General features: G+C 45.5%; 1 protein-coding gene across 3 annotated transcripts in view; it reads left to right on the forward strand.

The window, feature by feature from the left end:
- Positions 1 to 15228, forward strand: part of kif26ab (kinesin family member 26Ab) — a 75816-nt gene that overhangs the window by 52489 nt on the left and 8099 nt on the right. For all 3 annotated transcript variants that reach the window (XM_081721871.1, XM_027000277.3, XM_081721872.1), the window contains 8 exons: positions 686 to 869; positions 3334 to 3537; positions 4979 to 5072; positions 5800 to 6062; positions 7310 to 7493; positions 10048 to 10207; positions 10784 to 10946; positions 11464 to 14791. In XM_081721871.1, coding sequence (XP_081577997.1) covers positions 686 to 869; positions 3334 to 3537; positions 4979 to 5072; positions 5800 to 6062; positions 7310 to 7493; positions 10048 to 10207; positions 10784 to 10946; positions 11464 to 14791 — 4580 coding nt within the window. The remainder of the gene's footprint in view (positions 1 to 685; positions 870 to 3333; positions 3538 to 4978; positions 5073 to 5799; positions 6063 to 7309; positions 7494 to 10047; positions 10208 to 10783; positions 10947 to 11463; positions 14792 to 15228) is intronic.

A 15228-nucleotide genomic window follows, 5' to 3' on the forward strand; every position in this document is an offset into this window, starting at 1 on the left:
TAACGCAATATCTCCTGCTGAGATTAATGTCCAGACAGTGGGGTCTGTGGAGGCAGCAAATGGCTGATGTCAAGGCTAATGAAGCGTCTGACCCCATTAGCTGCAGTTTCGCGTTTCTCCCTGAAAAATGGAGGGCATGAGGGTATGAGGGTAAGATCTGCCCGTTTGGCTGTGTGAAAGAGAGCGGGAGGCGGCGTGCGTAGCCCGACTGAGTGAGACACAAAGAGCGACTTTGGGATGCGTTTACTCTGGCGTCAAAACTGGGGCTTTTGACCTTTCAGTTCTGATTTCATAGTGTTTAGTTGCAAATGTCAAGCTATACCATTAAATCAATCAACAGAGCAAATAGGGTTTCCCCTCCTAACTGCAATAATTGCAGGCTCTTTGAACCTTCTTCCGCAGACTGCATGAAAAACTTTAAAAAATGTTGTTTTTTATTGAAAGCATCTTTGAAAATGGTGACGTTCAACCCGACAGGAGGCTTACTGCTTCATAACGGCCTTGCAGTAAACAGTCCTTTCGGTAACATGTGAAAACAGTTTGTTGTTTTGTAATATTTGCTTGTGTCTTGCTTGTAAGCATAAAGCAGCACTCACCAGCTCTTTAAAGGCTATATGCTTTCGCTGTGTCTGTTGCTATCTGTGTGCTGTGCCTGACCTGGTGTGCTGCATGTGTGCTTGGTTAGGGCTGCACAGAAGCTGAACCTCTCAGCGAAGCGGAAGAAGCCCCAGACGCCCATGCTGCAATCGCCAGAGCCCTCCATCTACCCCACCAACTTCAGCAGTGTCCTCCAGCTCTTGCCTCCACCTGCACCACCATGCCTGCTCAGAGCCAGCTCAAAGACCAAGGAAAACCCTGGTATTGGCAAGGTCAGAGAAATGCGCGCACACACACACAGAGGGAAATGCATATCTGTGTGCTTACAAATGCATTTTTTGACAGTGAATAAAGAGCAGTGCTTTAAGCTCTTTAAACTGTCCTGGGAAATACAAAGCTATACATCTCCCAGTTCCACAGGGAACATTCATATGGGCTCAGTTTCATGCTACACACACACACACACACACACACACACACACGCACAAAAACATAGTCATACACACACAGCTGCATGGAGGTGCCACACATGTTTGCATGCAGATCAAAGTTAGGTTGAGGGCAGTCTGGCACAGGGCATTCCTGTTCAGGACAGTCTGGCTTGGGGGAATCCAACTTCATTCAGACTGGCTCAGGACACACACAGCTTCATGGAGGTGCCATATTTTTTGCATGCAGACTGCTGGCCAAAATCAGGTTAAGGGTAGTCTGGCTCACAGCAGTCTGCCTCAGAGCAGTCTGTTCAGGTCAGTCTGGTCAAAGGCAGTCTGGTTTAGAGCAGTCTGGCCTAGAGACAGTCTGGGTCAGAGTGCTCTGAATTGGTAGAGTGACAGGTCCATGGAATGTGATAGTTCACTGCCTGGGTTCTCTTCTGAGAGTCTAAATTTTCTTTGATTTATTTTCAATGGGAGAGCCCAGTAGAAGTTGTTGATTAACTGCTTGTGCCATTAAACTCTGCTTTCCTTTTTGAATGTAATCTGTGTTAGGGGGAAAAAAATTGAATGGCCATTGAAATGTAGAAAATGAAGTGCATCATTACATTTAGAGTTTTGGTGTGTGATGACTAAATTGTGAACAAACTTTGCAAACAGATAATGGGGAAATCACTGAAGCCATCCAGATTCTGTTGAATTGGTAACACTTCTGTTTAATAGCAGCGATAGAGTAGTGGTGGCTTGTTTTTTGGCAACAGTAAGTGCATTTGGAAGCTGTGGATGGGAAGCCAGCCAGTCAGCAGGAGCAAGCCTTCTGTAAGCTTATCCTTTGTCTGCTGGGTATTGTATTCAGCTTTATATTTTAGTATTTATAGAGATGGGAAAGATTTGTACGAGATTAGATACCACCTGCTCTGCAAGATGATTGTAGCACATGTTTCCAAGAGCCCCAGCCCATTGAGATGATTGTTAACTGCCCGTTGAGAATGGACTCATTGAAAGCCTGCTGGACTAATGAGCTTCCTCTCCCCACTGCTCAGACACACATCTGCTGCTGCCTGAATGAACCTGACTGGGCCTCCAGTGTGGATGATTAAATCAACATTTTTTAAAACTTTGACTGTGTGTCAGATAGTGAAAATGCTTTGTGCGATGCACATATCTGATATTTGTGTGATATTTGTGTATTTGTCCAGCACTTGCTGAATAACAGTGTCGACACTGTGGACTGTAGCATTTGTTGCGTGAATTGTGGAACCCCGTTAAACAGTCGAGGAGTGTACCGATGTCTGGTTCTGGTTCTCGTGCCAGTGGACCAGGCAGTCAGCCTGAGGGACAGATGTGAGACTAATGGACCTGCAGAGAACACCAGGAGCTGGAAGGACTGGGCCATTAGCAGGTCTAACTGGAGGTGTGAAAATGCAGCCGCCTCACCAGGGTGACCAGACGTCTCCTCTCAGATGGCTGGCAAATATAAATATAGTGGAGGCTGTTAGCTGGATCTGAGCAGAGCTCTCTCAGGGTTGCTGGTCTTTCTTTGGCCAGACATATATAGAAGTCTGTTTTCAATGTCATGGATGGTGCAATTTGTTCACCATGTGCACATGTCCATCAGCAGTAATCGACCTCTGCGGAACAGGGTGGGGGTGGAGTTCGCTCAGGGCGAGGCTGGCCCTCGGTGTCTCAGTGGGACCATCAGGGCTGACATAGCTACGCTCCACTGGAAATAGACCTCAACCACACATCCAGCAGGGCAGAGTGGAGCTTTGCGCTATAAGAGTGTGATAGAAGAGCCATAGGAGTCCCATAAGAATGTCATTGGAATGTCATTGGAGTGTCATGAGTGCTATGAGAGTGCCATAGGACCTTGGGTGGGAATAAACTACCTGCGTTGACTTTGCCATGTGGTATGCGGCTGGACACTGGCACCAGTGCCAGCTTCTCATTGATGTGATGCTGGTGTTAATTAGAGCAGTTTCTCAGCTGTTGGGCTCTGGCCCTGACCACGCTTAAGGCACTGATATAGACCAGACTAAAGTGTCCCACAGCTTCTGTGCTAGACTGCATCCTGCAGCTTCTGTGCTAGACTGACTGTGATATTAAAACAACCAATTAAACAAGTCTTTTGTCTTTATATGACTGAGATATTGTAGAAACACAAGCCAAAACTGGTAAAACAGACTCTTGGCTCTGCATGGATTGATGTGGTGGTATTGTAAACCCTTAAACGAAAAAACACAACATAATGCTGACTTGTATAACAGAACCTTTGTTTTGTTTTTTGTCTTCTTTCTCGGCGCAGGTAAAGGTGATGGTACGGATATGTCCTTCTCCGGGGGTGCAGGATTCATCAGAGTCCTTCTTAAAGGTGGATCAGCGAAAAAAGCAGCTGACACTGTTCGAGCCGCCGCCCCTGAGTCCGCTGAACTCCGCCCACCGCCGCGCACCACTCGCCGCCCCAAAGATGTTCGCCTTTGATGCTGTGTTCACCCAAGATGCCTCACAAGTAAGAGCGACTGCAGAATTTGTGTAAGACTGTGGTTTGTTGGTTGTGTTTTATTCACTACAGGACCGAGGTGTACTGTGTTTGGTTTTTTTGCATAACCATCTGTGATGCTGCTGTCTTGATTGTTTCGCTGCCCTCTGGACTGTATTCCTGAATCTTTGGGCAAAGACATTTCTTCAAGGGCAGGAGGACACACACACACACACGCGCACACACACACACACACACACACACACACACACACACACACACACACACACACACACACACACACACACACATATGCACGTACACAGACATTCTGGGCAGGTCCAGAGGCTTAATGCAAAAATGGCAATGTTAGGTCAGCCACATTCTTCACAGTATGGGCTCAACAGCTGTTTCTTTGAAGTCTAGAACATGATTTGAATTCCAGCCACATACACCGAGCATTACAGCCTCCAGAGGCCTGAGGGTGTCCAAATTAAGAGCAGAGTGCAAACCACCACAATAATGAAAACAAGGAAATACTCAGGAAGCACGCATAGCTCTTGAGAATGACTCAGTGAGAGCAATTGAGTTGTGGCTTTCCAGCAACTAAGGTTGGCATTTTAATGTCTGTGCTGACAGACCCTGGCATTATATCTGTTTCTGCTGCCTCCCATTCAATGCATTTGTCTCACATGTTTGCCAAAAGCCCTTATATGTACAGGTAAAATAAATTAAAACTCTCCAACATCATGTTTATAACAAATCAGGTTAATGTGTGCATGACTACAAATAGTCTAAATAAGCCTTTTAGTTGAATAAGAGGGGCATTATTGTAGTGAATAGCTGGAAGTTGAGTTGAGTGTGTGTGTGTGTGTGTGTGTGTGTGTGTGTGTGTGTGTGTGTGTTTATATGTACATGTGTATGTTCTGCTGTATGGTATGGGACTGCTGCAGTAGTAGTCTGTCTCTGTGGACCGGGGCTGGTGGAGCAGATTGTGATGATAGGCTCAGAGACTGCAGTGGAAGCCTCTGCACGTTTGATGAATGCAGGATGAGCTGCTGCATTAGTGCTTCTAGTTTAGTTGGATTTCTTTACTTAATGATGCAGTCAGTGGTGTGGTGTACACAGCAGGCTTATTGGCGTGTGAGCTGCACAGCCCCAGGGCTCGGTACACTACTCCATCCATGGCATCCGTTCCATTACAGTCTGGGTGGGGGGTGGGTGGGTTGGGGGTTGTATGGCAGTAGTGCGTAGTACAATTAAGCAGCAGTTTATATAATTTACTTCTAAATGTTCTCTGTCATTTATTATGAAACTTCTCGATGAGAGTTTCGTGATAAATGTCATAACTCTTGGGAAGATTTTATTTCTTACTTCAACCACATTTTGGAGGAACTGTCTGTGCTATGACCAATGCTTGTTCATATTCAGTTTATAGCGGGTCCTAAGCACCTGTGCTGTGTGTATGTAGGCTGAAGTGTGCTCAGGGACCGTGGCTGAGGTGATCCAGTCCGTGGTGAATGGAGCTGATGGCTGTGTCTTCTGCTTTGGCCATGTGAAGCTTGGTAAGCTTTTCTTTTACTATTGACAAGCTGCATTAGCTCATCATTACATCTCATTAACTACTTATGGGCATGCTAACAGTCATACATCGTGTGATCCACCTGCTTGGTTAATGGTTTTTAAGCCATTTAGCCACCAGGATCTTTAAAAATTCTTTCTTCTCATTTCTCTAAAAGTTAAATGATGCATTTAAGTGGATCATGTGGACGCATGGACTCTGCTAAGAATTTGCTGGTCCTTTGTATGTGGGTGTGGGTGTGTGTAGAGAGATAGGCTAGTGCGATTAAAAGCTTGCTAAATGACGCTCACTGTGTTGCTTATGCTTGTAGACTGTTTCTTTTCCAGTACATGGTGTGTCCTCAGTTTCTTAGCCCTTTCGTACACTTCTTCTCATTGTCGATGAAGGCCCTGTATGACATTTTATTGCAGTCTCTTGATGGCTTATTCATGCACAATCCAATTTGTAATGACTTCTTTTGCTGGCATAGCAGTGATTCAATAAAAATAAATGTATCCCCTACCATTCAAATAAATGTAGATGAATTTCATCATCAGTATGAACCAATAAGTATGACTGGCTTGATTTGGTAGCTGCATGCTCACCTCTGCTCACCTCACTCAGTCATGGGGTGAAAGGCCTCTGGTATTCTCATGGCTGGAGAGATTGCAGGAGATCAGCGCTCTCCACACTGGGCCAGAATCAACAACTTTCTCCCTCCACCTCGCTAGGCAAGACGTACACCATGATTGGCAGAGATAGCTCAGCTCAGAGCCTTGGCATTGCGCCCTGTGCTATCTCTTGGCTCTTCAAGCTAATCAGTGAGCGGCGGGAGAAGACTGGCGCGCGCTTCTCCGTGAGAGTCTCCGCCGTGGAGATCTACGGCAAAGACGAGAGGTTGCAGGACCTGCTCTCAGACGTCTCCACGGGCAGCCTGCAGGACGGCCAGTCCCCCGGCGTCTACCTGCGCGAGGATCCCATCTGTGGCACCCAGGTCAGTGGGAACCTAAGGCCTTTGGCTTTTTGTTCACTTTTTCTTTTGTTTCAGTTTGAAATGTGCTGTTAATAAATGTCGCCTGATTTCCAGGAGCACCCGGCAGCAATGTAGATCTGCACGGTGATTGTCTTAGTCTTTTCCCTGTGCCTTATTCAGACACGCTTTGTTTTTAATCACACCACCTTTTCCCTTCAGCAACAGTTATTGTGGTGCTGAGCTGACAGGCAGCTGTTCGGGTTACTCTCCCTCCAAGGCCCTGTAGCATCCATCTGGAGGTGGGTGGATGAGGGCCTGGGGGATGCTGATGGGGGCATTCTACCCCCTCCCCCCCACAAACACTCCCCTCATTGGAGGAGGGTAAATGGTGGGGGGTGGTTGGCGTTTGAGGGGTTGGGTAGGAGGTAGTTGAAAGCACTGCCAGGTGTTGGTGTCAGATGTTGTTTTTTTGGGGGGTCCTTATGAGGCCAACACTTCAAAGGCTGCCTGGAGGCTTGTGAAGTTCAGATACGGGTGCATTGCTCCACCCAGCACTCCACCCAGTGCTGTGGGCTCCCCTCTCTCCTGCTCCCCAGACCACTGCCTCATTTCAACTTTGAGGTTTTTTTCTGTGTAGGCTTGATGCTGACTGTCATCTGTAACTCAGATGAATCCTGCATTAATGCCGCTGTTCCTTTCTCTTGCCCACTGGGTGGTGTGGTGTTGTTCTTCAGGAGGATGACCCGCTGCTCTGCCTTTGTTCTGGGCTGGGAAGGTGCTCTTAGAAGGGCATTCCCTCCTGTCCTGGGGGAAGCTAATCTGGGGCTGGGCTTTTTACCCAGCCAAGAGTCCTTCTTTTTAGATAGTCTCTGCCCACAGAGGGGGCTCTTTCCTGGAGCTCCTGATTGCCCCAGAGACCCAGCCTCGCTGGTCAGCGAGGTGAAGAGCAGCTGATTCAGATTCCTTGTTTCTGGCACATCCAAGAGCTCTTCCTGCCTGGCTTTTGCCATTACTGTACCCTTGATTTTCTTTGTTTCTCTGTTCACGCACACACACACACACACACACATATACACCTGCACTTCCTTTCTCTCTCACACACAACACACACACACACACACACACACACACACACACACACACACATATACACCTGCACTCCCTTTCTCTCTCACACACAACACACACACACACACACACACAACACACACAACACACTTGTGTCTCTGTTTGTCTGTGTTTGACTGTCCTTCTGTGTTTTTCTGTAGCTCCAGAATCAGTGTGAGTTGCGGGCCCCGACAGCAGAAAAGGCAGCTCTGTTCCTGGATGCCGCAATCGCTGCTCGTAGCACCAGCCATCCGCACGCAGACGAGGACCACCGCCGCAACTCCCACATGCTCTTCACCCTGCACATCTACCAGTACCGCATGGAGAAGAGTGGCAAGGGAGGAAGTGAGTGAGTGTGTGTGTGTGTGTGTGTGTGAGTGTGTGTGTGTGGGTGTGTGTGTGGGTGAGTGTGTGTGTGTGGGTGAGTGTGTGTGTGTGGGTGTGTGTGTGGGTGTGTGTGTGGGTGTGTGTGGGTGTGTGTGTGGGTGAGTGTGTGTGTGTGGGTGAGTGTGTGTGTGTGGGTGAGTGTGTGTGTGTGGGTGAGTGTGGGTGAGTGTGTGTGTGTGAGTGTGTGTGTGAGTGTGTGTGTGTGTGAGTGTGAGTGAGTGTGTGAGTGAGTGTGTGAGTGAGTGTGTGAGTGTGTGAGTGAGTGTGTGAGTGAGTGTGTGTGTGAGTGTGTGAGTGAGTGTGTGTGTGAGTGTGTGAGTGTGTGTGTGTGGGTGTGTGGGTGAGTGTGTGTGTGTGTGTGTGAGTGAGTGAGTGTGTGTGTGAGTGTGTGAGTGCGTGTGTGGGTGAGTGTGTGTGTGTGAGTGAGTGTGTGTGTGTGGGTGAGTGTGTGTGTGGGTGAGTGTGTGTGAGTGTGTGTGTGTGAGTGTGTGTGTGAGTGTGTGTGTGAGTGAGTGTGTGTGTGAGTGTGTGTGGGTGAGTGTGTGTGTGAGTGTGTGTGGGTGAGTGTGAGTGAGTGTGTGAGTGTGTGAGTGAGTGTGTGTGTGAGTGTGTGTGTGAGTGTGTGAGTGAGTGTGTGTGTGTGTGTGTGGGTGAGTGAGTGTGTGTGTGTGTGTGGGTGTGTGGGTGAGTGTGTGTGTGTGTGTGTGTGTGTGAGTGAGTGAGTGTGTGTGTGTGAGTGTGGGTGAGTGTGAGTGTGTGTGAGTGTGTGTGAGTGTGTGTGTGTGTGTGAGTGAGTGAGTGAGTGTCTGTGTTTAACTGACTTCTTGGACATGGTAGTGGTGGTGAAACCCAGCTGTGCGGTTAATCGATGGATTTCACTCCCATTTCCTTTCTCTACCCACTCCTCATGCTCAAAGAGGAGGAGAACTACATCTCAAACTCATTAATCTAATAGCTGAGGTATTACAGACTGAATCAGAGCTATCCTATCACACCTCCATTTCTCCCCTCACTCCATCACCTAGAAGCTAAATCAATCACGCCTGCTTTGACCACTTCATTAAACTTTAATGGGAATTTTAACAGACAGTAATAATTCATGAGCAGCTAACGACCATAATCATAGTGTAGAAGTACCTGCTAGAGAGAGACTCTGCAGTGCTCATTAGCATAGGTAAATGCTGAATATCTGATAACAGAGGAATAACTCTGCATGGTTAATAAGAGCCTTCATTTCAGATGTATCGAAACAGCTGACTACATGCTTTCAGAATGGATACATCACAAAGCTGTACTAGAATAACAAACAGGTTTCAGCCTGTACTCTGTCCCTTTATACTGTAATCGCATAAGATGATGTCCATGTAGCAGCATTATGAGACGCCTGTGTGGGGCCTTGGTGCCCCTCAACACAGCTGTGCATCTAAAGTGGAATGACAGTTATAGTGCCATGACTAAAGTTGATGACCTGATATTCAAGAGCTTTGCTAGATTATGCTGTGGTGCAGTTAAAATACGCTTACTTCTTGACCACCAGAATGGTGCCATTTGTGACACTTCCAACTTCAACCGACATGTCTTTTTTACTTTATTACATTTTGTACTTTTATTACATTATAACATTTACAAGTGGATAGGCTCCCTTTGTGAGTTTAGTATCTGTAGCATCAGTTAGAGATAGTTGTATGTCAGTAGTAATACTGAACTGATGAATAGAATGAATGTGAACAAAATAACATCACTATATAATGTCTGTTTCTAGCCCAGACTGAATATAGCTGTTAAATCTAAGGGGTTTTAGAAGATTTGAATCATATCAGTCTGTGCCACTTACTCAAGTATAAATCACTGTGGGCTATCTGAGGCCCTGCTCTGCTCACCACTATATGGTGCGAGTGCGTATGTAGGAGTGTGCGCTCACCAACGCTACTTCAGAGAGGGAATGTCTGTAATGTGCTCTAACCTCTCTGCCACTGTCTCAAACTGCAGTATTTTAGGTTTTTATCTCTCGTCACACAGTCCATAGCTATAGTGAATTACCTCCTTAATCTAAAACCTTGCTACTGCTAATTCAATAAGGCATTAGTGGTAATCTAATGATTTTTGTTCCTTTGACTTTATTTGTGATTTAGTGGGATGTAAATGTTCTTTCCCTCAGAATAATAAACATTTAAAGAAACATTTAAAGAAACAAACAGAAAGAAACAAACAAAAAAACCCTCATTTTTGTTTGGCGAAACGTTTGTAGATAATTGTTGCGTTCCTGGAGGTTTTGAAATGTGCAGGTATGTGGTAAAAGCATTGTGGCAAAAGTATTGTGTAATAAATATCTCTGTAATCTGACACTGAAATATATGATTATCCATGGCGTTATTCCAAATTACACACCAGACTCTGGACGTCGTTAGAACCTTTGTCTGCCGTTTGAATGTTTGCACTCATTTGTCTTTGACTGAATTTCCTGTCTCGTTCTCTTCTTCTCTCCCTCCCTCCTACCCTCTGTCCTCCACAGTGTCTGGTGGTAGGAGCAGACTGCACCTCATAGACCTGGGCAGCTGTGAGAAAGTGCTTAGTAAGAGTCGAGACGGGGGCAGTGGTATGTGCTTGTCTCTCACTGCCTTAGGGAACGTCATCCTCGCTTTAGCCAACGGAGCCAAGCACGTCCCCTACAGGTAAGAGAGTCAACTGAAACCTTTCAGTTTTTTAAAACAAACACTTTTCTACTGTATTTGTTTCAGAAAGTGTCAAGTAGATATTGTGCATGGAAATGTAATTAGTTGCTTTTCTGAGGTACCACCAGACATTTATCTGCCAGTTATTAACCTCCCTTTGTCTTTCTGAGATTTGATGTGATTCCATTTTGCCAAATGTAGCACAGAAATGAACACATAATCAAAGTTGGCTACAACAAGATTAAGCTTGTTGGGTTGTGTTGACAGGTTAAGTTGGTAGTGTTAAGTTGGTCCACAGCCAGTGTGGTTCAGAGCACTTATATATGAATGACTGCATGTTGCTGTTAACATACTCTTAAACAAATACTGTGAAATCTGCGACATAATATATTTTACTACATTTGCATATCCTTGTTGACATTCAGTATTTATTTTAATTATAGATTCATTTAATTTTAAGATTTATCAGAATCTTGATATCATTTACAATTTATCAACTCAATATATAAAAAATGTCCGTGCTCTATTGGCATTCTGGGATATGATTTTCTGTAATTTACTGAACATTTTCCTCAGGGATAGTAAGCTTACAATGCTTCTACGTGATTCCCTGGGGAACATCAACTGCCGGACGACGATGATCGCCCACGTCTCTGACTCTCCTGTTCACTATGCTGATTCACTCACCACAGTGCAGCTTGCCTCACGAATCCACCGCGTGAGGAAGAAGAAGTCCAAGGTCAATGGAATTTTTTTGCTTGCTGGGAAAAAACAGTCATTTGAAAATGGCACAATGTTTTAATTAGTGCACCTTTATTTAGCATCCACCATTCTGTCCAAACACATACATTTGAACTGTGTAAAGAAAACTCTTCAATTTAAAAGATAGATATTTTAATATGTATTTTGGTTTCAAGCAGAAATGATCTGATTTGGAATTTTGTAATGGGCAACTAATTGCTGTACTGTAATGTTACTTGGAAGAAGCATGTAAGAAAAGAGAAATATTTCTGACTCATGATGTAAATATGAGATGTTAGACAAAGAACATGTACTTCCAAGAATGAAAGAACAGACTGGTAGAAACCTAGCCTCTCTTTATGCACTTTTTAATAACTCTAACTAACTGCATACTATTGATGTTACTATTTCTTGTTAATATACTATTAGCAATTAACATACTTCTAATGTTAATTTGCCTGTTTATTGATTGAAGCACTGTATGGTAGCTTTTATTAATCTGTTTCTATGTGTAGTATGCATCAAGTTCCTCTGGAGGAGAGAGCTCATGTGATGAGGGAAGGATTCGCCGGCCGCCACATTTAAGACCTTTCCATCCACGGACTGTGGCCCTGGACCCAGACCTGCCCTCACTGCTCAGTGATCCAGACTATTCCTCCAGTAGCGAGCATTCCTGTGACACTGTCATTTATGTTGGCCCTGGTGGTGCTGCAATCTCTGATCGAGAGCTCAGTGATAACGAGGGTCCTCCAGCCTTTGTTCCCATTATCCCTTCCCTGAACAGAAAGCAGCGCAGTAAGGACGGACCAGCTGATCGTGACCACTTCAAATGCAACACCTTTGCCGAGCTTCAGGAGCGACTGGAATGTATTGATGGCAGTGAAGAACCAACAGCTTTTGTTGGGGAAGCCAGAAGTCAAGCAAGTCCTAAGATGGATGTTAGTGCAACAAGACCAAAGGAAGGGTCTGTGCCTCTTTCAGCTTCTCCCAAGCCTCTTACAAAAACATCCTCTTCTCACCAGGACAGTATATTATCCAAACAGCCCATTTCTGCTGCCGGTAAACTTCCCAGCAGCCCCAAACACAAGTCCAAATCTGAACATTCCAAATGGCACGGTGCCACCACATCAGAGCGAGACATATCGGAGACTATGTGCTGTTCAGTGGCTGATAGTGAAAAGGTTCTGGTATCAGACAACTTGGTTTCATGCTCCCCAGGGAGACAAGATAAACCCACAGGATCTCAAAACTCAGACCCAGTGGTAAGAGAAAAAGTATTTTTAAACAGGAAAACACATTTACCCAAACCTGCTCCGCCACCCCCACAACAAATGGTCACTATAAGATCTAATGGGGAAGCAGAAGAAAAGTCAGCCACCAGGATACCCCCCATTGGAATGAGCCATCAGAAACAGAGTAGTTCAAGTGGCAACTCTCCTGTTTTGAGCAGGGTCCATCACCTAAATACCAGGACCCCACTTGAGGTGTGCCAGCTAAGATCTACCCTTAGGGAACGGTGCATGGACAGGGATATCTTGAGAACTACAGTAACCCTTCAGCAACCAGTAGAACTAAATGGAGAGGATGAGCTGGTGTTTACCCTTGTAGAAGAATTATCTATTGGAAATATTGTGAACAATGGGAGACCTTCCAGTATCATAAGCTTCAACAGTGATTGCTCTGTACAGGCGCTTGCTTCAGGATCTAGACCAGTAAGCATCATCAGCAGCATCAATGATGAGTTTGATGCATATACATCCAGCATGGACACCTCTGGAGTAAATGCTGAAATGGTACCACCATTGCAGATGGAAACCTTTTCGTCCTTGGACAGTCATGGTTCATCCATCAGTTCATGGCTTAGTGAAGTGAGTGTCTGCACTTCAGGTAGTGAGAAGGCCCAGTGTGCAGATGTCTTTCTTGCTAATGGTACACATATTGGGCCAGAACGTGCATTCTACCTGGACTCCCTTGGCATTTTCCAAAGCTGCTCTCAGAAGGAGCCCAAAAACTCCTTGAATGATAGTGGCTGTAGCTTCTCAGAAATGGATAGTGACAGTGCCACTTCAAGTAAACTCTCCCTTAGTAAATGCTCATCATCCCCAGAGTCCACAAAAGCATCTGTCAGAAATTCCCCAAAAGTTGTAAAATCAAGTCAAGTTAATTCATCTCCAACCCAGACCTTGCTAGACCCTTGCAGTGTTCAATGTAGTCTTCCCAAGAAAGTGAAACCTACCTCATACACAGTGGAGAGTAGCAGCATAAGTGAGAGCAACAACAATAGCAGGTGGAGACGTGAACCACAGAGGCTGGAGGGCAAGCCAGATGACCCATGGCAACGGATGCAGAATGTGTCGGAGACATCCGCGCTGTTGAATTTAGGTCCATCTTCCAAACTATTAAAAAATGGATTGAGTGGCATTCCCTCTAGAAGAACAGGCACAAACTGCAACAGCGTACCTCGAATACCCAAAATACAGGGATCTAATTCATCCCAAAGGGTGGTAGATGGATGTGAAAAATCCAGTAGCAGCAAAAAGATGGAGACCCCCAGTAAAGTACCCCAGCTCAAAAGAGGTGCAACGACACTTGGAACAGTTCCGGTCATTCATACATCCATTGATATCAAGGTTGGTCTTGGCCTTGGGTCATCAACAGGTAGTTTAAAGGTCTCATCTTTAGAAAAGAATGGGAAAGTTATTAGACAGGATGTTAGTATGCTACCAAAGCCAGGTGGTGCATCACCTCCTCCACCTCCCGTGCGTAAATCCAGTCTGGATCAGAAAAATCGAGTTCTGCTACCCCCAAGTGCCTTAGGAAAGTCCTTGGCTCCCAGCCCTGCCAAGTCGGAGAATGAATATGATCTCCGGTACAGAGGAGATTTCCACAGTCTAAAAGCATCTGGTTTAAAGTCAGACCAATGTTTACTAAAAGCAACCTCCAGTCTTAAGGCCAGAGGAGCAAGAGGGGATACTGGACAACTGTATGGAAGCCAGATGTCCCTTGAAAGGTGTGACAGTTTGACATCTTTGGGATCTAAACCTGTGCTCAGTCGAGAGAACAGTGGAGCCAGTCTTAATGGAAAATCAAGCAGGTCTGTTACCAAATTTGGATCACCTGTTGCCACTTCTTCCCCAGTCAATGCCTCTTCACCTCCTAGTGTTAATACAGTCAACATGGGAAAAAATGGGCAGGTCAAAAGCAGCCTTAACGCAAGACCAGTGCCTATAAATGGAAACAAAGCTCGCACACTATCTGCAAGCAATTCCAAATCTCTAAGCTCCTCAACCAAGTCTCTCACAGCATCCACAACAAGGAATGCCAACCTTCCACCTTCAGGGAAGAGTGCATTAGCTCATTCATCACCAGGCGGCAATGGCAAAGCCACAAGAGGAACAGTTATGGGTACTAAGCAAGCAATGCGAGCAGCTAATAGTCGTGTTACTGAGCTGGTATCAGGAAGCCCTCCTGGGAAACATCTGAGGGGATCTGTTGATTCAGACAGTGGTAATGACAGTGGGGTGAACCTCAGTGAAGACAAGCCCACACCAATCCCCATTCTGCCCTCTCCTTACAGCAAGATTACTGCCCCAAGGCGGCCGCAGAGATACAGCAGTGGGCACGGTAGTGACAACAGCAGCGTCCTGAGTGGGGAGCTGCCTCCTGCCATGGGGCGAACTGCACTATTCTACCACAGTGGTGGAAGTAGTGGATATGAGAGTATGATTCGGGACAGTGAGGCCACTGGAAGTGCCTCGTCGGCTCATGATTCTATGAGTGAGAGTGGGGTGTCTTCTTCAGGGCGTACTAGGACCTCCAAACCACCCAAAAAGAGGTCAAATGGTGAGTCATAATGTCTTTCAAATATTACTGACTTCCCAGGTTAACAAGGATTTTGTTTTTTCCCCCATTCCTGGATTTATTGCTCAGAAGGGCCTCATATAGAGTATATGAACTGACAGGCAATGCATATCATATCTAACTATCTATATTTGGTTGGTGTTAGTTTAATAGAGAATACAATATCCGTACAAAGTCAAGACTCCCCAAGAGTCACATTGGATTTCATTGTTATTTTTCAGTTCATATGCCTGTCTGTGTCAAACTGACATTGCGACTTATGCATATACAATATGAACATGTAGGTCAGCATAAAGTCTGTTATCATCCTCCATCTAAGTCTGCATTCTCATACATATATGCATACTGATTTGGAGATAAATCTCTTTATTGCTGTCTTTTGTATTTTCTGCTATTTGTCAGCTATAATCCAAGAATAT

This window comes from Electrophorus electricus, chromosome 10 (genome assembly GCF_041902795.1).
Source record: "Electrophorus electricus isolate QZ-2024a chromosome 10, ASM4190279v1, whole genome shotgun sequence".
In the NCBI taxonomy this organism is placed as follows: Eukaryota; Metazoa; Chordata; class Actinopteri; order Gymnotiformes; family Gymnotidae; genus Electrophorus; species Electrophorus electricus.